General features: G+C 40.0%; 2 protein-coding genes across 4 annotated transcripts in view; both read right to left on the bottom strand.

Moving 5' to 3' along the window:
- The window catches only part of pde1cb (phosphodiesterase 1C, calmodulin-dependent b), a 105,730-nt gene extending 95,015 nt beyond the window's left edge, over positions 1 to 10,715 (bottom strand). For all 3 annotated transcript variants that reach the window (XM_035908344.2, XM_006792163.3, XM_087831267.1), the window contains exon 1: positions 10,332 to 10,715. In XM_035908344.2, the coding sequence (XP_035764237.2) occupies positions 10,332 to 10,605 (274 nt within the window). In that variant the 5' untranslated portion in view covers positions 10,606 to 10,715. The remainder of the gene's footprint in view (positions 1 to 10,331) is intronic.
- Positions 10,716 to 14,305: 3,590 nt separating this feature from the next.
- Positions 14,306 to 19,554, bottom strand: viml (vimentin like). The gene is made up of 9 exons (XM_006792168.3): positions 18,953 to 19,554; positions 18,613 to 18,673; positions 16,795 to 16,890; positions 16,362 to 16,526; positions 15,631 to 15,756; positions 15,225 to 15,445; positions 15,063 to 15,106; positions 14,901 to 14,986; positions 14,306 to 14,803 (listed from the first exon to the last, which is right to left on the bottom strand). Exons 1-9 carry the CDS (start codon positions 19,477 to 19,479, stop codon positions 14,762 to 14,764), a joined length of 1,368 nt encoding a protein of 455 aa, XP_006792231.1. The 5' UTR covers positions 19,480 to 19,554; the 3' UTR covers positions 14,306 to 14,761.
- Between the last annotated feature and the right edge of the window lie 4,407 nt (positions 19,555 to 23,961).

Raw genomic sequence — 23,961 nt, 5'->3', positions numbered from 1 at the left:
ATTATTGTTTTATAATAGGAACGGTATCTTCTAATACCCAAAGGATCTGTATCGGTACAGTCAAACAGCTATCGATCACAATGAGAACATCCATCCAATTATAAGAAAGACAGTTTGAGTCACTCAGCTCGGTTTCAGAGGACATATTACATGGCTGTAGGATAATTACACTCCATCTCATTTTGTTGGTGAGCTACAGTAAGAGCTCTTTACGCGTTCCTTCTGCTGTCACCTTGCTCTCCCGAGCCTCCAATTCATTCCACATGTAGCAATTTGTGAAGATCCTAATTTTGTAACACTCTCACTGTGGGTTCCAGGGCAGCTTTCATGTTAATGAGGGCATGTGTGGGAATATTGTAGCTTTGCTACTCTTTCCTTTTGTCAGTGGACTAAATAATTGTTTTTGAAAGGTTCAGAGCAGTTACAATATACTTTCAAGCCTTATTCAGTGTGTTTGAATACACTGTTTAGTGCAATAAAATGTAATTAATAAAATTATATTTCTGCCAATGCAATGACACTGCTCCTTAAATAACATGCCTAACAGAATATGTGAAGTCTGTGTAAAGGTGTTAAATGCCAGGATTCTCTTGTGAGCGTGTTCCATGAGAGCAGGTGTTTTTATATCATGGTCAAAGTGTGGTGCATTATATTCAGATCTTGCTGTTTAATGCATTCAGGGGTTACAGAAGTTAGAGAGGAAGTTATGTAACACACTTAACTGAAGAAGTGGGCCTCTGCTTTTATTTTCCTGATATTTTAGGAGGCTACGTGCTGTTCCACACCTGTGTATCACCCTATAAAAGTTGCTATGCAGCCTTTTATATAAGCTTCTATTAAAGCCTTAGTACAAATGCAAGCATGGTGGAAGCTTTACGTAGTTTGTTTGTAAGATGCCGGACAACTTTCTCATACATACAACTTGACCCTAACTTGTGAGTGTCATTCAGTTTTAGCTGATAATCTTTACACAACAGATCTCATTATAATCCTTTTTGTCTTCATCTCGCCCTATCTGCCACACAAATTCTCTGCATGTCTTCCTTCACGATATCCAGGAATGTTGTTGCGGTCTTCCTGCCTGGCAGCTCCATCTTCAGCATCCCTTGTCCAGTATATCCATCATCCCTCCTCTGCACATGTCAAACTGTTTAACCTCCAAAACACTCAAGAGAGACCAGTTAGGGAACTGAACTGTCCCACTGATGTACTCATTTCTGATCTTGTCCCGCCTGGTCACTCTCAATAACCACCACCAACTCAGCCTCCTGTCTTTTTGTCAGAGCCACTGTCTCCAAACCATACATCATAGCAAGTCTTACAGCCGTCTTGTAAACCTTTCCTTTCACTCTTGCTTTGTGACTCTTCTGTCACAAATCTCCCCTGACACTCATTTCCACCCATTCCACCTAGTCTGCACTCTATTTTTCACCTCTTTTATACACTGTTCACTGGTTTGGATGGTTGACACAGGTATTTAAACTCATCCACCTTCATTATCTCGACTCCTTGCAGCTTCACTGTTACACCTCTCTTCCTCTCATTCAAAAATGAAATCAAAGTGATAGCATAGGAGGAGCCAAATCAACACTTTGCTTTACTGACATAAGAATGCACTGCTGAGCTTAGAAATACCAGTGTTTTCTTCTGTGGCTTATGTGTCCACCGAAAAAGATGCTGGAAGATGATTACTGGATCTTTTCAGAGCATCCAGCCAAGTGGAAAACATTTTTCAGGCAGTAGGCATATCATTATCCAAGTCTAACATAACGAGAAGACTTTACAAGAAAAAATAAATAAATCTAATCACCCTGTACTGGAATGACAAGAGTAAAAGAACGGTTTGGGAAAGACTCACTCTATGAGCACAGTATACTAAAAAAGCACAATTTCTTTAAAAAAATGTGTTGGAATGAGCATAGTTAACATTCATAATGGAAGACAAGTCTCTAATGATAGAACAGAAGACAGAAGCAGGTGGATACATGGATACATGTTTCTAAAACTGGAATACAAATGAGCTCACGACAGAAGGTGATCGAACTGGCAGCCAGAGCAAGGGAAAACTGGAGAACTATGGCAAATAGCCAACAGACATAAGAGGCCACTATGTGGGTGGGTTGCAGGTAGAGAGGACAGGGTATTGAGAGGAGGAAAAGGCAGGCGAGACCACTCTGGAGGTCTATCAGGAGAAGCAGAGCAGACAGGCAGTTCAAGTTAAGAAGATGGAAGCAGCCTGGAGGCTGAGCATGTAGGCTGGACTGCTCGAGTATGCAGCCTAGGATCAGGAGCACAGGGGTACTAGATATCTCATGTGCACCTCAAGAGCTGACACAGACTATTAACTGGACCAAAGACGGGCATCGGGTAAAGCTGACCTTGAAGAAGGAGCAGGTTAGGGGTCAGTATGAAGTGCTATTAATCTCCAAGGAACTGTTAATAGTAAAGATATAGCTCCTTCTGTATATGCTGATGTTACCTCCTTAAGAAACAGAGGACACAGGAGATTAGATTAGGAAGCTTGAGTAATGAAGCTTACAATATGCCTGTGTTCAACAAGGTAGCGCTGTATTCACTCATCTGGCTGCATTCATGGGAATTCAGGCTGCTAGTCTATTCTTTAAATCACTTCTGCTTTCCCACACTGGCAACATCAATTCTGTCATCGTCACTTTCACCGAATATTTGAAATGACTGATGGAAAAAGTAATAGGTCATAATGAGAGAGGAACAGAGAATCACATTAAAATAAAAAATAAAGAAAACAAAAAAGCAACTAGGCCTACTCCAGGAAACAACAATTAAACATCAGTCAAGCACAAAATTAACTTACAGCAGTGCTTAATCTGTAACTCAAAATACTGGCAATACATTAACAGTGAACAAGTGAATACACTAAGAGAATGTACCTGCTTTCTATATTCAATACATCCTTCAAACATTAGACACAAATCACCATAAAAAGAGCCTAAAAGTGGTTATGGGAAAAGTGAGGCTTTCTCTACATTGACACCTACTGGCCACTTTTTGCTTTGCTATTGTCACTACTACCACTGATTCAAAACAACAGCCACCTCAAGGTGTTTCAATTGTAAGATAAAGATCCAAAAATATTAGATATAGGCCCAAAAAGCCCTTTGAGCAAGCACTTGGCGACAGCAGAAAGGAAAAACTCCCTTTTAACGGGAAGAAAGTTCAGTAGAACCAGCCTCAGGGTCCTGCAGGAAAAAGAGGCAAAATATAGGAGAGAGAGCTAGAGTTGAATCATTTCTAGATAAAGATTGCACAAATCTAAACAAAGTAACATATAGACCAACGACTGCAGGAACCAGCATGTGAGCAGACACATCCTTAAATTTGCCAACGACACCGTCATCATTAGTCTGCTAAATACTGAGAATACACTGAGAATTCCAAGGACGTGGTGATCAGTCCCGGAAAGCCCCCTCACCCTCGACTGCAGAGCAACATCAAGAGTAAAGCTACTGAACAGGTGGAACAATATAAATAGCTTGGAATGGTCATTGATAATAATTGAAAATTTGACACTAATGTGGAAGCAGTGGTCAAGAAGTGCTAGCAACACCTCACATTTTTGAGGAAGTTGCATGTTTTCAACGTCAACAGAATTATGATAAGTCTTTCATTGAATCATTTTTACCATTTTCAGCTATTTCCTGGCTTGAAAAGGAACAAAGTGAAAGTAGCCAGTAAAGTAACAGGTCTCCCACAGACCACACTGTCTGCTGTATATGAGCAACAGGTAGCGCGAAAGGCCAGAGCTATTGTTGAGAGCCAGACTCTCCCCCTGCACAGTGAATCTGAACTTCTTCCTTCAGGCTGCAGATACAGAACACCAAGAGTAAGGTGTAACAGGACCAAAAACTCCTTTGTTTCCAGTAAAATAGCAGTCCCAAATCGGTTTGTGATACCTCTACATTACCTTGTACCATTTTTGTGTTTTTACAAATTTTACAGATTTTTACTGGATTAAAAATCACTGACTGTGTATCATTTTTCATATTTTTTTATAATGTGGATGTGAATGATTTCTCGAGAGCCAGTCTGTAAACCAGACTGGGTGCATATTGTGTTACGTTTACTCAGATAACCACATAGGTTTTGTGGGTTTGATTGTCTATGGCATTTGCTACGTGTAGCCAAATAATCGCAGGATTTTTTTTCTTTATGGTGAAATGAAGTGCAAATGAATGTATTGTGTATGAATGAGTGAAAAATCAAATAAGAATGTCCTACGTATAGATTTTTATTCAAAATCCAGCCTTGGAAAAAAACTGTTTCCACTTGTTGCAGGTATATTTTGGTGTTTTTTTTGCCCTGATATAAAGGTTTGAATATACAACAGCTAGTGTTGCGCTAGTAGAACATGTGCCCTTTGAATAAATGCATCAGTGAGGTATCATTTAACCCCTACAGTTTCATTAGCAGTTGCACTGTGGTTATTATGGCTTACGCTAACCAGCTGTAAAAAAAATAAAAAATAAAAAATCCACACTGTGGATTAGACTTTTACGTTTTTTGGAAGTTTGAAATGTCATCAGGTTTTTTTCTGCACCAGCAGGTCAAAATAGGGATAAAATGTATCAAGATCCCTATTAGCTACAGTCATGTGACTTGGGTTTTTTGAACTGCACTTAAGAGCAGTGGTTCAAAATATCTGCACATAAACATTAGTGTGGACTGTATCATCCCTACGCATAAGGGTCGGACTGATTTGGCAATTCTTGGGTCCAAACTAGATAGAAGCCAAATGCAGCCTGGAGGAGAGATGAGAAACAGACAACTGAACCAAATCATAATCTTAAAACTAGCACCAGACTGCCTTGAGGATCTCATGAAAGACTTGAAAGCAACACACACACAACTCAGTTAAGAGTACGATTCATTGTGTTTAGAGATCACGGACCTCCCTGTGACAGGGCCCCTTTAGCTTGAAGAAGAAGCACAATTCAAAAAGCATGTTCTACAACCACTGCTTTGAATCCTTGTCAAGATCCATTTTTTTAAGGGTCTTTATTAGGGTGACATTACTATCACTAGGCAACGGGAAGACCTTGAAAATATATACTGCACAAAATAAGACAAGAGGTTAATATTGCTAGCTCTGTTTTTTTTTAAAGATTTATTTGGGGCATTTTTGCCTTTAATGGACAGCTAATTCAAAGCTAATTTTATTGTCATCTCAGCCATACACACATACGCAAAAAGACAACATTACAAAGCTCCAACAAACAAAATCAGCTATTGTTCCAATAGTCCAAGTACAAAAAAAGAAAATGCAAAAAAAATACCCCAAAAATATGTTTCTTTTATTACACATAGTATGGAATGAGATTTGAATTGACCAAAGATGTCCTGGTTGTATGCACAGTACTGTGCAAGACACGCACACAACAGTGCTTGTTCTACTTTACTAATTCAGCTTTGATGTGATTTTTGGATAAGTATGCATGGAGAAGCTGACGCACCGGACCTTCATCGGCTCATCACGCCACTCTGCATAAGTAGTACTGGGTCCTGAGTGTTGTTGTTGTTGTGGGTGATGTGTGCGGCTGGCTGCAGGAGAGCTGGAGCTGAGTGTGTACAGCAACCATGGTGAAATAATAAAGTATGCTGAAAAGCATGAACATGTCATCAGGTCTGCCGTGATTTGTTACAATCGATTATGTGAAAATAAACTTTTTTTCTTCTTTTTAGCAGACCTGTAGTACAGTGGATTGTTGACAACAGAAACACACCTGCTTGCTTTGCTGATGTCCATTAATCATGAACTATTGCTCAACCTTTGATCAGGCCATCAAACAACAAGACAGGCCATCACTCAAAGACTTTAATTAGTGGTGAAGATAAAGGGAAGCTGGGGACAAACTAAAGGGCTTAAAAGCAGTCTGTTGTACTAAATTGATGTTTAAACAAAACCACCCAAAAAAACACTTTTTGTTTCTGTGTGTGTCTCGTTGTATATAACTAAAATATATGATGATTTAAAAAAAAAAAAATCAATATAATTACTTACTTGCATGAGATTTTTTTCTGGATGCTTCAAATTTAACGTCATTTTATTTGATCAGTTTTGAAACTTTTTGATTTCGTAATCTGTCCCAGCAGCACATCACAATTCTTGACAACAACTGCGCGATCAGATGGAAAAACAAGCTCATTAGAGATGCGGAATGACATACACTTTGTCAGTCCCAACACCGCTGTCACCACAGTGACACACTCATGTAATTAAGACACACTGGGCGCAAGGGAGCTTGTCTTTTCCCCTGCTAAATACTCATTAGAGGCACCTTTAAGGGTAATGTTAGCCTGTGTTGCAAAGCTGAGGGAAATGAGCTGACAAAACAGAGAGCTCCATGAGCTGTCATCTGATTCCTCCTGCACCAAGACCCTGAAGAGAACAAGGAAAAGAGGTCTTAAGAAACATGGTCCACAGTTTTAGCTAATGATTTTTGCACCAGCATGATTCCATATCAAAGACGCAAAACTAGTTTGGTGAGAGTAAGGTCAGCAAGGCAAACAAATATAATCCTTTTGATTAGAGGCAGATATCTTTCACATCCTAGACATCGTTGCGCCGACAGACCAAAGCGACTAATCTGCGTTATTTGGACACAGCGTGAAAACCACAGCAGTTCTGCACTTTATGAAAAAGTCATGTCCAGTTTCTTCACAATTTGGAGACAGAGCAGACTGCGCAAGCTGTGGGGCAGTGGCCACAAAGGAAGCAGAATTTGGACTGCATGACCGAAAAATCCTCAGTGTTGGCAGGAGAAACAAAAATTAATATTTGCTTAATAGTTATCAAATACTAAACTGAATACTTTAAAACTAGAGTTAGTAAACAGACAGAATTTTTTGGTACTTTTTAACTACTGCTTTTCCTACTAAATAACAGCAAACGGCTTTGATTAAACCATTTAATACTTTTGAGACAGTAAGGAGAGATTATAACTGACTATTAAAAGTTTAACCACAAATGGTGTGAAGTTGAGACACCACTTTTTACAGTACCCCTCCCTGACCTACATACTTGCATACAGATAAATGCACATTAGATGCACAGTGGGAAGCAATGACAGTTTAGTGTTGCTAACTTTTCCACTGAACATCAGCTACATGTAAAGTGGTCTGTGGTTCCTAATTAATCTCTTTTCTCTTCATCTTTTCCTTGCACTCAACAGTGACGCAGAGCTGCGAGGATGAAAGATTAGAACATACACTCCCCAGACATTTTATTAGGTGCATCTGTTCAACTGCCCATTAATGGAAATATCAAATCAGCTGATATCATAGTGGCGACTATGATGCAAACATGGTGAAGATGACCAGCTGAAGGTCGAAATGACGACCAAAACGAGGAAGAAAGATGATTTAAGAGAAAATGATTTGAGTATTTCAAAAACTACTGCGCTACCAGGATTTTCTTTAATAACCATCTCTAGGGTTTATAGAGAAAAGAGAAGATTTTTAGTAAGCAGCAGTTATCTGGATAAAAATGCCTTTTTGATGCCAAAGGTCAGATAAGATTGGCTAGACTGCTTCAAGGTGATAGTAAGGCAACAATAATGCAAGCAACCACTCAATCCCACCAAGGCATGACTTCCTGCGGCAGTATAACACGCCATGTCACAGAGCTCAAAACATCTCGAACTGGTTTTCTTGAAAAACAGAGCAGGATGTGGGAGAACAGAAGACTCATAATCATACCTGCACCAACTGTGTGAAGTCATCATGTCAGTATGTCCGAAATATCTGATTAGGGTTTCAAGGCCTTTTTTGAATCTATGCCATGAAAAATTAAGATAGTTCTGAAGGCAAGAGCGGGTCAAACTCAGTGCAATCAAGGTGTACCTAATGAAGTGGTAGGTAAGTGTACATTTAAATTAAAAGCCACATTCAAGTTAAATAAAAGTGTTATATTTTCCAAGAATTTCTTGTCCATAAACAAAAAAATATCACAGTAATTACTTATGGACTTCTACATTTGGAAGCGAGTGATTTCTTCTTTAATTAGAATGTCATTATAGGAAAATCAGCTTTTTTCACGCTGCTCAGAAAAGTGTCCGATTATGTGGATTTAGGAATGAAATTATATCTTAACACATGAAGAAAAAATCTGGGATAAAAACATGTCAATAATTTCTTGCTACTCTTCTACAAATCACGTTAAATCTTTTAAAACCTACGATCTTAAACGCAACTTGACTCCTTTATGTAATATGACTGATGTATGCTACAACAGCAGCTCCACCCCCTTTAACACCACTTGAAATCTTATGACCTATTTTTTGTGCTAGTCATTAAATCCGAAGGGTAATCGCAGTTCTTCAACTTCAGATGCACGTGACTGTATGACTGGCTGTAAAATAATTCCTGGAACACATGTTGCGTAGTAATGGTAGAAGCTGTTTTGGTACTGATCTGTCCATATTAATCATAGGGTGTGTTTGTCTGTGTGTGGTCTCATCTAGCCATGCTCTAAAGACCCAATATAAAACCTCTGCAGTCCCTTAACATTATAACTAGGCACTCTGATACTGAAGGGATCCAACCAGATAAGCATGATACTAAGGATGGTGCTTATTTTATTTTTATTTTTTTGACGTGTGTGTTTTGTTTTGTTTTTCCCCCTCAGGAGGTAGCACTTGAGTGCACAGTCAGGCAGGAGACTCTTCAGCACACATAAACGTCACTGGGGATCAGGAAGGAAACTCAGCGGGAGTCTACACTGTCATATGGTCATGGAAACTGCCCAAAACAGGTGATATTTAAGGAGCCAACCGGGGAGAAGAATTTCCCTCGAGGACAGATATGCGAGGAGTTGTAACTGGAGATGGCAGCGGTAGAGCAAGGTGAAGATGCAGATTCACACTCGTCTGCAGAGCTGAGTAGGCATTAACCAGACAACACAAGCAGCTTCAGCAAGACATTTTACATTTGTGCATGTTGTATATCTCAGCTGAAACACACAACTGCCAAACTGCAGGGTTAACATAAAATGATAGGACTGTTAGTTTTGTTTATTTCAGTCGGGGGGGCATCTCAAACATCAAAGAGATGCTTTGGTAGTGGAGATATGCTGCATTGAGCCTGGTCTTCAAAGAGCTCAGCATTCATTCGGTGAATACCTTTTGTCAGCAGGATATTCACACGATCCTCTGAAGTGACCAGTTGCTCTCATCTATTTTAAAAAAAATCCATGAAATGAACCACAGACATCTGCAGTATAAAGTAACACAAAAGCCAGGATGCCCCCCCCAACCCCACCACGCACCCACCCACACACACACACACAAAGAGAGAGATGTTGCTTTCACATGAAATGAACCTGAGAAATTCTATTAATGAAATAGCTAACCTGATCTATGGAGCGGTCACTTACTTTTACTGGCATTCATCAAAACATCATTCCCACCTTTCAACAGAGTGTGCAGTACATGGCACTCATGACCAAACCTTAGTGATTACTGCATGTCAGTGGTTTTCTAAGTACAGCTCTAGATACTTATTATTAAATATAAGATGAACCTAACGCTTCCAAAGAAGAAGCAAAATGGCCACTATCAGTGCTATGGTGAATGTATGAAGCATGAGGAAATTATATAATAACTATTATTAAAACCATTTTAATGACATAAGCCTTTCACAGTAGTCCTATTAGAAAGTCATGCTGCAAAACCCTGAATGCCAGACCTTTAGTTATGTGGAGTATTTATCTTGTGTCGATGGTCACTGCTTGTTTTAAAAAACTTCCACATCTGCTGCGTGTTACTCAACCCTTCTCAAAGATTAACTTTTGGCAAGAAAACCACAGGTGTAATCAATGACATTAATAAGTGCAGCTGCAATTTAAATTAGCATCCAAATGGTTCTGCTATTGTACACCTGGCTCATTAGGTCTCTTAATTGAACTGAGCCATCATTAATTTCACTACTTCCACCTGCGCTTCTCTGTGTCTTAAAGAGTGATAGAAGAAGTATTCAGATCCAGTACTCACTATATAGATTGGCTCTAGCTGCTGTCTAATTTTATATTATATATTATATAATATAATTATATATATTATATTTAATTAAGCGCGATCTTTTATAAACTCCACATGTGTTTTGTAGTTGTCAAATAAGTGGAAAGCAAAATAATTCTGTGTGAAATTTGGAGAAGTTAAAGTGTAGTTGCATAAATATAACTGGGTGAACTGTACTATGTGTGGCTCTTAAAGTGGCATTAGTATGTGTTGTTCTCCACAACTTCTCCTTGTTATGTGCTATTATGTCGGAAAGCAATCGCATGCTGTGTAACTCACCGCTTTGTGGACTCTCGAAAGCCTTTTTCTTTGAACTCTGTTTGGCTTTGTCGGAGTCCTGTCTGCTCAGGACCTCGGACAGCGACTGCCGGGAGCTCTGCAGTGCGGTCTGGTTAGAAACGTTGAACCGTGTTGCCCTTTTCCTGTCTTTGCTATTGGCCCGGTCTGACTCCGGAGCGGACTGGCTTCTCTCCGGGTCATGGTTCTCCGGCTGTGAGCCGACTTTCACCAACGCGTTTCTCGTCCTAGTTAGAGCAGAAGTCACCGAACCCATCGCTAATTGAAAGTTAAACGTCTCAGTTGGAAACGGTTACTCCGAATTTCATTTTACCCAAAACCTGTTGAAAGTGGCCAACAGTGAAAAACATGTACTTCAGCTGTAAGCTTGGGACTTCATCGTAAAGTTACATTCAAAAGAAAGAAAACTCCGCACTTTGACCGGACCGTGTCTGCATCTTCCTCGTTTTCTGTTTCCTCCGAAAGACACGTCATCTAAAGTTCCTCCTCTGTCAACAAAACCGCGGATCTCCCGGGACAGGGAGGCGAAAACAAGCGGCAACAATTAACCAGCAAGGTATCCCGAGCTGTTAAAACCAGCAGAGCTTTAGCTGCGCTGACATAAATGTTAATTGCATCATCACAAATTACCTGTAGATTCCCTTCGTCACAGGCGACCCTAGTCCTATCTGCGAAAAGTGATCGCGAGATTTGGGCGTGGTCAAGAAAATGAAGGTGTAGTTCCTGACTACTTCAATTATTAACCGGAGGGAAGAGGGGTGCAGTTGTCTCAATCACTGGCAAACAGCAGTTTAAAAAAGTAGGCGATGTACTTATTTATTTATTTATTTATTTATTACATTTGCAGCAGCATTTCTATCAGTTTTTAATTAGAACCACGGGGCAATGATTGTTACACTAAGTTTAACTTTTACTAATTAATTTAAGTGCAAATAAGCTACATAGTAACCAACTATGTTTCTAAGCTGAAATTAGCACTTATTCAAACATATTATATGTTTGTGATGGAAGACCAACACACATGATTAGGGAAGCATCAGTGTCACAGGAGTCTGGGTACTTAATGCACTGAAATCAGTTGACCTCATTATACTTGCGCCACATTGACCCCGTTGAAAAACTATTATGTAACACTGTGGTTGAATGAGATTTTAACAGCTTCATGTTATAAGGTGACCTGAAATCCCAGTCTGAAGTAACTATACCTGCCAGATATGTCCTGGGGGTACAGAATATTATATTTCACCTGTAAGAAAAAAAGTGTAGTTTCACAAACATTAAAGTAGATAATCCTTAAGTTACACTTCACAAATTAAAATGTGTCGTTAAATGTTAAGGTCTAATTTTAAGATTAACTGTGTGTAGTTTTGTTATATTTACTTCATATATGCTATAGTCGATCCTATCTCGGCCTCAACCAGTCCAGAGCTTTGGATAATATCACATGACTTTCATCAGCAGATGACATATAACTGTCACATAACTGTCACATAATTTTAGATTTTTAATATTTTTTTCAGAGCCTAAAACAGTAAGAAAAAAAGAAGAAGAAGAAGAAGAAGACCTCCAAAAGTTGATTCTGTTCATCTGGACGTAGTGTTTTGTGGGAGAAATGTTTCGTCACTCATCCAAGTGACTTCTTCAGTCTCAGCTGACTGCAGGTTTCCCCAATCTTATAAACACTCTTTCAAGGATGAGGATGTACACATCTTGGACAGGGAGGAACGCTGGTTTGAGCGCAGAGTCAAGGAGGCCATTCATGTGAAAAGGGAAAGACCATCTCTGAATCGAGGAGGGGGCCTAAGGGTACATCTTTCATCATCTTACAATGCTGTGATTGCAGCCATTCCCCAACTCTCTGTGAATCGTACTCATGGACATTGATCAGTGGGTTTTGATCAGTGGGTTTTGGTCAGTGGTTGTTAATCAAGGGTTTTGCATAATTAAGATTAAGGAACTGACCTCCCAACCCATTGTTCCTTCAGTGGGCTGGTTCCAGTCATTATGCAAATGTACTGTTTATAAGATTTGGGGAAAACTGCAGTCAGCTGAGACTGAAGAAGTCACTTGGATGAGTGACGAAACATTTCTCCCACAAAAAAAACGCTACGTCCAGATGAACAGAATCAACTTTTGGAGATTTACTTACCTGGATGATTGAGCATGCATCAAGACAAAGAAGAAGAAGTACACCTTAACTTAAAAGTTTAGTCCAATACTATTTCTTTATTTTAGAAACAGCAGCTGACAAAATAATCTCAGATTCTATTGTATTTACTGAATTGAATTGAATTGAATTGAATTGAATTGAATTGAATTGTGTCATAGTGGCCTGGAGCTTTTTCTGTCTCAGATCTATTCATCAGCTCTGCTTATCATATTCTGTGTTGTTTCTTACTTAAAAAAAGTTTCAACAGTAACTAAAATACTGCTGATATATGCCCAGGTGTGTGTTAATTAAACTTGTAATGTATTTTTCCACTGGAACTGTGACAGCGACTTGAATGAACTATCCCCTCAAATGTTTGTGGTCACTTAAAATTGTCCAGTTTTTGACAGAAAAGCACATTTTATCGACTAATGAAATAGATTTTTTTCATATGTTGGGATTAACAAGCACATTTGCAGCAGCCGTCACTCCAAAGGCACATTGTGTTAACTAATTTGAATTTACTATATTAAAAGGCCAATAGGCCGTGTGGTACCTGTTGTGCTAATAAAAGGTCCAATAAAAAAAGATGCATAAATGCCGTTAGTTGATTATCAAAAGTAAAAATAAAACTTTTGTTATGCTTAAAAATATCTCTGTTATGTGTTACAGGCACTACAGCACTATACTATAGTTACTATAGTTACCATAGTATAGTAACTAAGAGAGGACTTCACTCTCAGATTGCAGGCTTACTTGCTGAGCCTTCAGCTTTTAGGCCCCTCCCCTATGGCACAAACTCTCAATCTGGATTTGGAAGACAAATACCTGACTTACATTCATACATTTAAAATTCAAAGTAAAACTTTATTTTTTCACAAAGCTTATAGTTTGGGTTGGTTCAGGTGATCCTAAACCATCCCTTAGTTATGCTGCTATTTGCTCAGGTCACTGGGGTTTTCTTTCTTCGCTTTATTGCATATCATTAACTTTTGTGTATTTCTAGTATACTGAGAGCTGTCTCCATTACACTGATTCCTTTTTCATGTGTAAATACTTTTAGAACAAAGGTGGTAGGGTGTGATTAGTTGAATCCAAAGACCTCACTGAAGCCCCTGAATATGAACTGTCTCTGGATGAAGCTTCTTAGTAAAATAGTCACTGATAAACATTATAGGTATATAATGTCTCCATCAATACTGCTTGTCTGATAACCAAATCATCACGACCTGAGAGGAAACCTTATGTTCAGTAAGGCAGTAGTAAATTATCACAGCATTACAATCACAGGAGTTAGTGAGTGGGATAACTGTCCATCAATACGTAATTGCACAAACATTTGTGCAATTTGTTTAAAAACAACAAATTGCACAAATACTGGAAATGTTCCTCTCAATGATTGAGTTGTTTCATTGTGTTCTATTGAAGCCAAGCTGAATGAATTCATTAAGGTTCTTCTTTAAGCGATGACATGGAAGCATCCAAATGTGCATAATATATATGGAATAAATTAACTAAACTAACAACCTAATAGTTAGGGTTATTTTTTTTATTATTTTGTCCCTATAATGCACATATTTAGCATGAAAAAAGTATGTTTATTATGTTTGGAGTCTTACTTTGATTTTCAGAAGCATAATTTAAATTAAATCATAATAACTTAACTTACTTTGCAAAAAATATTTTTATCAAACTTACTATTCAAGTTCGCTTCTTAGCCTCAAGGACACTTTGACAGTTTGCGTACTTAAAATCAGATAAAAGAGATTGTTTTTCACGCAATGCTTTATATGTATAGCATTAGGTATAAAGTATTTTTATACTTTATAACAATAATACACTGCAGTGTTACAAGTATTACACCTTGTGCACAGTAGCGAGTAACAGTCTTCATGGTTTATTGCTGCATACAGGCAATTGTGACATCTTTAGCATACAGTTTTTCTAGTAAGTGCATGCTATATTGATCAAAAATACTACTTTGGTTACAAAGATAGATTTTTGTAGGCCTCAGTGAGAACTGCTGTGTTGTGCTGACTTCATTATTGTGTCTAAACAACTGTGACAAAATACTTGCTGCGGCCAAGGAAGCAAAATACAACTGTGTCAACTAACAGGCTTACTGGATCACCACATACAAAGGCACTTCTCGAAGCTGTTTGCTTTTTGTGTGTTGTTGGTTTGTTTGCTTGCTTGTAGCCCGAGTGAAATGTTTTTCTTCTTATTGCTTTTTGTTGGTGGTTTGGTAAAGACAAGGACATTATTAGTCCATGTCATCGTGGTTCTGGGTCGACTCATTGATCACCTGAACAAGGGAGCAGAGGAAGAGAGAAAAGGCGATGAGCAGGGATATATCTGTATGTGCCTGTATGAAGTGAAAGATCTCTTTAAGCGTATTCTACCTGACCATCCCTGGTCTCAATGGTCTTGATGAGAACTTTCTTGGTTGTTGTGGTTTCGATAAGTGGTTTGGAGTCAACCATTGTTTCTAAGACAGAGAAGTATCGTTAGAAACTGGCAAAAACTGTAATTCCAACTGTAAAAATCAGCATGGAGAATCTTACCTCTCAGGTTAAGCGATGAGAAGTTTGGCAAGGGGGTGGAGATTCTGCAGACGGAGAAAATACAGCTCACTAATTAAGATTAGCATCTTGAATCTTGAATCAAATGAGCGTTCCTATCTGTATTACAGATTACTGCATTTCAGAAAATGCTTCTCCCATCACCTGCTCTCCTCTCCTTCCAGCAGCTTTCTATAGGTGGCAATCTCAATGTCCAGAGCCATCTTGACATTTAGCAGGTCCTGGTACTCGCGGAGGTGACGGGCCATCTCATCCTTCATGTTGTGAATGTCCTCCTCAAGACGGCTGATAGTGTCCTGGTACCCGCTCGTCTCCAAGGAGAAGTTCTCCTCCACCTCCCTCATCTGGCGCTCCAAGGACTCATTCTGGGATGGCAGCCAAGACAGAACAAAAGACACTTTTGCAGTAAAAGTTAAGAAAAAAGAAATATTTTCCTCTCTGCTTTCTATTTCCTTAACTTTCCCCCTTTGCTTCCAGTTTTACAAATGTTGAATATTTATATATATATATTCTGTTTCGTCTATATTGCAGCCAAAAACTGGAAACTCACAGTTCCTTTCAGGGCATCCACTTCACAAGTAAGTGCCTGAACTTGGCGTCTGTAATCATTGGACTCCTGTTTGGCCACTCTCAGAGCTTCATTATTCCTGGCTGCAGCTTCAGTGAGGTCAGCAAACTGGCAATCACAGTGACAAACAGAGAGGAGAGACAGAGGAAAAGAAGGAAAAAATGAGAAATCAACTCTTCAATAAATGATGAGTCAGAGGCTGAAGGAGATGGGAGTACGGCAGCTTTCATAAAGTGTGTAAATTATGAAAGATGTAGCCACGACAGAGCCTTGCAGGGATTACCACTGTGGCACCAGTGCTCTAAGGCACTTTTAAGGTTACTGACTTTCCACTAGTGCTCAAACGGCAGGAAGGAGGATTGCTTATACCTTGCTAGTTCTCAGTATTCTAATGTATAATTAGTTTTTAAGATAAGAAAGACTAATCACATAATTTGGACAAATGATGTTGCATTTATACGGTGAATTTGGTAGCAAACACTTACTTTTTTACCTGTCAAACAAATACAAAGAAACATTAGTGACACTTGTTAGTCTTTTAATGGTCTTCCTGATAAATTTTGAGCCTAATATTTACTGGTTCTGGTGTTTGGTTAGATACATGGTGATGTTATAAAAACATAAAAAGTTCATGAGTTGAAGGTGGGATTATTTTGAAGCTGTAGTTCATGTTACTGCACTTGGTTAAATGTGCTTCTCTAAAATGCCTTTACCTTGGATTTGTACCATTCCTCTGATTCCTGGATGTTTTTGGAGGCCAGGTTCTCATACTGCAGACGGACGTCCCTCAGAGCCGCTGTCAGGTCAGGCTTAGCTATATCCATGTCCACCTGCACATGCTGCTGCTGCTGGATCTGATTCTGCAGCTCCAACATTTCCTGCAGCAAATTCAGCAGAGTCAGTTTATACAGTTAGCACAGAAAGTTTTTTAACAGTTATTTTGTATGCTTTTGTGCAATTAGCCTTAAAGACTTACAAAAGCTTTGGAAACTAAACCCTGCTGATGTGGCACTTGAGCAGATTAACAAATATTTCAAACTATTTTGCCCAGTTTTTCTAAAGGTACCATGTTCCTCTCAGGCTGCACACGTGCAGTGATTCTGCAGTAGACCGATTTAGCTTAGGCAACAAAAAAGGAAGGCTTACCTCATCATGCAGCTTCTTGAGGAAGTTGATTTCCTCTTGGAGTGACTCCACTTTCCGCTCCAGGTCCAGTCTGGCGAGGGCAGCGTTGTCCACATCCTGTACGATAACACTGACTCTTAATAAGGTGACTTGTGAAGGTGACATGAGTTATGCATAATGTGCTTGCTGACAAAGAAAAAAAACCCTCTTGTGCACATGCTGTAAAAAGCCCTCACACAATCCAGTGCACAAAATGACCCACTGTATGGTTGATTAAGGTCACAAACACATGCGTCCAATGAAAATCAACCGTGGGCACGTGACATGTCCTTACAGATGTTGGTAACAGATGAGTAGGTGTTTTCTCGTGTCGTTATACAATTCAGCAGCTGCATTATAGGCAGACATTTGCTCAAATACTTCACATAAGCACTGTAATCAAGTTCAAGAAGAAAAGTGACTTTTTCTCATCTACATTTGTTTGGCACAGTTATTTTATCTTTTGCTCTATGATTCCTGAGCTCAGATGGAGCATGAGTTTGCTCTCTACACAATAAAACAAAACAATGAACCTCTATAGCTGCTGGCCTGACAATCTTTGTGTGTGGGAAAAGGCTGGACAGAATTGAGTGAAATTTTTAGTACTGGAGAATACCCAGAACCACAAGAAATTATTAAAGAGATTATTAATAACCTAACCTGAAATCCCTTGCAGTTTTCTCCAGTAGAATTGGAACTGGTAACTAATTTGGCTTGTTATCATTTTATAACATTACTGAATAAAGTTCATAAAGCCGTCTTCTGTTTTATCATACTTAATCATACATACAGACTGGCTGTGGCACCATGGCTTTGTTGGGGCGTTGGCAGGCTGGCAACTGAGGTATCAGCAAATGAAGCAGCTTTGCCTCTGCACTAATGCCACAAACAAAGTGTGCTATTCAGCAGGGGTTCCCAAACAAGCCCAAGGCTGAGAGAGTGACTGTCTGCCTGACTGAGCAAGAGCTGGCTGTGGGCTCTGCATTGTTGTCAGTGTGCCACTCAGGCAGACTTCCTTCCTCCCATTCACACAGACAATGCCATGACTGTGTAACGTATGTATCACTTAAAGCAAGTCCTAAAAGGTATATAATCATCATGAGTCTAACATTTGAACTACATTGGTGGGATGACAACTTTCTTTTTCACCTTTTTATTCCATGACAACCTTTGGAAACTGTCTGCATGACTCATCCCTGTGAAAACCAGTGACACGGAACAATCTCTGACAGGACCATAACAAGTGAAATTTTTCTGTGCTGATGCTCTCCCAGAACGAGACAGACGGATCACATGGTGGCTTGTCTTCTCGCTCTGATAACCACATTGGATCCACACTGTTGTTGCCCTTGTGTCCGGCTCATTCATTGTGACCAGTCAGACTTAAAAAGATCTCCTCTCGTTGCAGGCCTGATTTAACTCAACCGTCACAACTTAGCCTTTTGTACCAGTCCAGGGTCAGTCCCTGCTCTACAGCTATTTTGGATCATGCCTAGAATCTGCTGTTGTGCCATCAGAAGAGTGCATTCCTGTCTCCACAGCTCATGGGCAATAATTAGAGAGAGATCTCCCAGAAAAGAAAAGAGAAAGTTAATCTTCATATTAAGGGTAAAGGTTTATCCGATTACTTTCACATCACTTTCCATCAGTTTGGTTGCTTAAACCTTAATTTAATCAAAAACAGCTGAGAATATGAGGCACTGTAGGTCTGCCATTGAGATCTAAGACACTTCTCTTTATCACCCTCAAAATGTCCATCTATTGCAGTTTTTGGCTGCTGTCACCAGTGTAGAGCTGTACCTGTCTAAAGCCCTGCATGTTTGCCTCAGACTCCTCCCGCTGGGAAATTTCATCTTGCAACCTGCAAAGAAAGGCATGAAGTAGAACCTTTATTTCAGCAGCCACTGTAAATATACACTTAAAAATCATTTGCGGCATTTACTTCTCCTTTAAGCACGAAAAACAACTTTTTGCGCAGTGCAGGGTAAAAATTTATGTTTACATACTTTCACTCTATACATAGTCTGTTTAGGCTCTAACTAATAAAGATTTATGTAATGTACCAGAGCTAAATAACAGGTCTAGGCAACAAAAGAAATAATACATGGAGTTGAGGACAGAAAAGTGCCACGCCTCCTACTTCTCTCTCAGCCTGTCGATGTCGTCCGCCAGGTTATCCCGGTGAACTTCCACGCGGGCCTTTTCGTTGGTGAGCTGGTCTACCTGGCGTCTCAGCTCCCTCATCTCGTCCTCGTAAAGATCTCCGACCCGGGACGTCCCTTTGCCCCGCAGCTGCTCCAGCTCCGCCAGCAGGATCTTATTTTGCTGCTCCAAGAAGCGAACCTTCTCGATGTAGTTGGCGAAGCGGTCATTGAGGGACTGCATCTGCGCCTTCTCGTTGGTGCGGTTTGTGATGAATTCAGTGTTTAAGGCTTCAGACAAGGAGAAGTCCAAGTTCTCGGATGCCAGCCGGGGCATGGCTGCACTGCTCCGGAGCCTCTGGGTCTTCGACGCGTATATGGTAGGGGTGGAGGAGAGCCCGAAGGAAACCCTGGAGGAGCGCACCGGGATCGAAAACTGGCGGCTCGAGTAGCTGGACCTTACGGCGGTTTTCTCCCCGCCGAACATCTTTCGGTAAGAGGAATGTGGACCTGATCTATAGGCCATCTTGTTTGTGTCTTTAAGTACCAGAGCACTGTCGCCGATCTGGAATATATCTTGTTTCTTTCAGCATCCGCTGAGTGCGCCTGGGAAGGCGTGTCCTAAACCGTTACTCATTTATAGTCTCCTCCTTATGCAAATACGTAACAGTGACTTGAGTGGCACATTGAGAATCCAATCGCAAATCAGAGCACACATATTTGCCTGTCAGACTCACAGATATTTACACCAACTCTTCGCATACAGTAGCCTAAAGTAATTGGATTGTGCTGTTGTGTCCAAGATGTTGATCCTGAAGATTTTGCACACATTTGAGACTACTCTCAGCAAGTTTGCCCGAACTTTAACACTTATCTTAATTTTTACTGGGACACCAAACATCACAATGAATGATTTTACACTCTCACTTACTGTAGATGAAACAGGGACATTTTTAGCACCCACAAGAGGAAAGGACTTTTTCATCATACAATGCTGAGAATTGTAAAGAAAACAAGTTAGGTTTTTTTTTTAAAAGCAATGCACCCATGTCAGCACTAAGCATATTCAGTGTATGACTACATGTCTAAGTGCAATACCGTAGTAGTTTTACATATGTCTACTATTCTGGTGAAGGGTGTTTGCTTGGGTGAGAAATACAGGTCTAGTAAAGTATGTGCAAGTCAGCAGCCTCACACAACGGTTAATCAGGTTTAAAGAACAAGTCTGATGATGTCACACACTAATCCTAGGAGAGAAAAACAGAGAGCTTGGGGGATATGAGTCAAAGTCATTCAATACTGGCAGGTTTGCTGCATTCCTGAAGCTTTTGTTCGGGGTGTATTATTCGTCACCCTCTTCTCAGACTGACTTGCAACGAAAATAATGAGATATTTTCGTAAGGACTAATCTTTGTGTCCAAAAGCTCCTTCCTTCTTTCCCCCCCTCTGTCTTTTGCCCTTCTCAGCGCACAGGGCTGTCAGTGCTGCAGTGCTGCTGACTTGCTGAGATTCAGAGATTCTGAGGAGAGACGCATGGCAGCAGAGCTGAGCCAATGACACCTAACACCTCCCAACTGTGCTGCACTAGTGCTGCTGAGCGTTATCTGCTCTTTAGTAAACATAAAATAAGTCCAAGATGAGAGATCAAATTGGTTTTAGTGAGGTTTTTTTTCACTAGATAAGACTGAATGCACAAATATCTCTTTCAGGGAGACTTTCAGATTTTTGGCTTGCGGGTGAGGGTGACTGCGGTTATCTGAAGCTGGCGTGCAGCCCCTGAGATATGACTGTGCAGTAATAAACCCAGCTACTCGGTGAGCTTGTTTGATCTTTGTGACGCAAACTTCAAATTATAGCCTGGCTTTGTCTAAGCAGATTGACTGTTTAAAGCTTTTGGTTTTATTCTCATAGTCCTTATCTGTGCCATATTTGTTAAGACTGTGCACAGATGTTCTAGTCGACGTTTGTGCCCAAAAGCGTGTTAATCAAGTAAGAAGTAAATGGTGATTGTATAAATTGGATTTCACCTCTCTCATTTTGAATAAATTACCAGAACACACAAAATGTTTGCTTTTTGATTTTGATTTTGAATGTGCAGAAAATAATGTGAGTGAGTGTGCAGATAAATGAGAAAGAATCATCTGAATCTATGTTTACATGACTCTGGTGCATAACCTGAAAGGCACTGAAAAGCTTTATGTATGCACTGTATATATTATCAGCAATATCAGGGGCGATCGTGGCTCAAGAGTTGGGAGTTCGCCTTGTAATCGGAAGGTTGCCTCGGTCGTTGTGTTCTTCGGCGAGACACTTCACCCGTTGCCTACTGGTGGTGGTCAGAGGGCCCGGTGGCGCCAGTGTCCGGCAGCCTCGCCTCTGTCAGTGCGCCCCAGGGTGGCTGTGGCTACAATGTAGCTTGCCATCACCAGTGTGTGAATGGGTGGATGACTGGATGTGTAAAGCGCTTTGGGGTCCTTAGGAACTAGAAAAGCACTATACAAATACAGGCCATTTACCATTTATTCGATTCAATTCGTATTAATAGCATGAAATCACATTCACCTCAAGGTGCTTTATATTATAAGGTAAAGAGCCTACAACAATACAGAGAAAATCCCACCAATCAGATGACTCCCTATGAGGAAAGAGTTGGTGACAGTGGGATGGAAAAACTCCCATTTAATAGGAAGAAGCTTCAGGCAGAGCCAGACTCAGGGAGTGTTCTTTTGAGGTGATACAGTACTGTGCAGTACTATGCATAGAGAAATATACTCTCTCTTTCTAGTCCCTTCAGTACGTAACTGCAGCATTTTGCATCAACTGAAGGCTTTTCGGAGAGTTTTTAAGCATAGTCTGATAATAATAAATTACACTAGTTAATAAAAAAGTAGAAATGCATGAAATATTTTTTCAGCATCACTCTGAGACAGGGTGTTTCAAATTTTTTGAAACATCTTGTGCAAGCTATTGTGCAAGAAAGCAGTTCCACATTTCTGTTTAATAATTATTTGTCTTTTCTTTATTTGTGCAATTATATAAACCAATCCAATAAAATCACAGTATGAGACGTGAATTGCTTTGAAGTCAATTTTGATACTGATTTGGGGGTTTTGGAGCAGTTTTTTAAATTTCTTAAGTTAGCATTCATGTCGTGTTGTTACAAGATGGTTGTCACTGAAACCTATCCTGAAAAGTGAGATTGTGTAAGTATTTTCTATTTTTAAACAAATCTTTGTAAAGTTGATCAAGTTTATGTGTGTGGTCAGATCTGTATCTAAAGCCATTTAAATTTTTGCTTTTTTTCATGGGATTTAAAGAAGCATCAAATCTTACAAAAGGGCATTTGCCAAAGACATGCAAGGATGAATCAAATAAGGAAAACATGCAAAATTTTCCTCTAGTTAACTTCCAGCATAAAGGGCAAAATGCAGTTAAAGGTATCAAGGAAGATTTTGTACAATATGGCCCACAGATGTTTTAGTATTAAAGTGAAACATTAAAATCTAAAGAGAACTTCAAAAGTTCAATTCCAAACTTTCGAAACTGAAGAAGTGATAGGCAAAAGCATAATAACTAAAGCAGTTTGTGGTACTTGAGCATGCAAACATGAGGCCATGGTTTGAGTAAAACAGTGGAAGCCCATTACCAAAAGCAGCTACGGAAATTCACATGATCAACGCTCACTTAGAAACAGGGTGGGGGCCATGAAAATTCCTGCTCCCAGGCCCATTATGATCCCGCTCTGCCAGTATTGGCCACAGAGAGAGACAGAGGAGGCCTGGATTGACACAAACAGAGCAGGGATTGTGTATTGCTGATCTGTCACCTAACTGCATCAAGAGAATGCAGACAGTAGGCCGTAATTATTGTGTGTAGCACAGCGCTTGACAGTGCAACAGTTTGGGCCAAATAGCTCCCATTCTTGGGAATGTATCGCTCGGTCTTTTTATTTTTGTTGCTGAGATTCCGCTTTTCTGCTCCAAAGCAACAGCCCTGCGGGGGAGCTAATTAAAGGAGGCGTACAAAAAGAATCAAATAAGACTCGACATCAGTCAGAGTCAGTGACTCTGTAATGGCGCAGGGCAACAGATAAGTTAAATCTTATTTCTGGGTGTGGTCCCTTCAAAACTGCAGGGTAAAAGCAAAAAGGAACCCTTTGTTTTATCTCCCATGATGGTGAATCACAAACCCGTGCGCACCAGTAGCCATAGCGATCATCCCCAACATTATTTACCAGAACTAAAGTGGAGACAGTGGCTGCACTGTTCATCGATTCTCACAGGACATAAGTGATGTGTTCAGCTATAAGGTTGTGAAAATTAGTTATTGTGGTGAGAAGATTGCAAAAAGTCTCTCTCTCTTTTTTTTCCTTTGGTCTTTTTAAATTTGTCAGCATCTCTGCGGGTCATGACCGCTTAGATTAATTGTAGGCAGAATCTGAGTATTTGCTGCACATGAGTTAATGCACAGAGAGCAGACAGTCATAAATATTAACGTGAGAAAGAAAGGCTGTAAATCCACGGCAGGGCCTTCTGTGGGCTTTTGTCAAGTCAGTGTGAGAGTCAGGTTATCATCAGTGGGGAAAAGTAGAGCCTGTTTAAAACTGGATTCATGTGGTCAATGCTAATTTTTAGAGAGTTAAAAAAAATCCCATCAAACACCACCTAAACAAGGACATTTATATGTATGTCTTGTCTTTAAGTAGTCTTCAGGAATATTTCTCCAGGCTTTTTAAAGGACATTCAAACCTTTTCTTTGGATGTTGACTGCTGTTTGTTCCGTTCTCTGTCAAGATGATCCCACGCTGCTTCAATGTTGACATTTCCAATTTATATTCAGTACTCCATCAGACCTGATACTGATTTTCATAGCAGTTCTTGTGTATTTAGGCATACCTCAGCCTTTTCTCCCTGTTTCCCTTCCTTCAGAATGGATTCCTGACATCCGCCTTTCCACTGAGTCCATTTCTGATGAGGCTTCGGCGAACAGTAGATGGATCAGGTGAGGT

The sequence above is a fragment of the Neolamprologus brichardi genome, chromosome 18 (assembly GCF_056152115.1).
Source record: "Neolamprologus brichardi isolate AB-2024 chromosome 18, ASM5615211v1, whole genome shotgun sequence".
In the NCBI taxonomy this organism is placed as follows: Eukaryota; Metazoa; Chordata; class Actinopteri; order Cichliformes; family Cichlidae; genus Neolamprologus; species Neolamprologus brichardi.
Note: the sequence above shows the minus strand (reverse complement) of the source record. Positions and strands in the feature narration are given on the sequence as shown.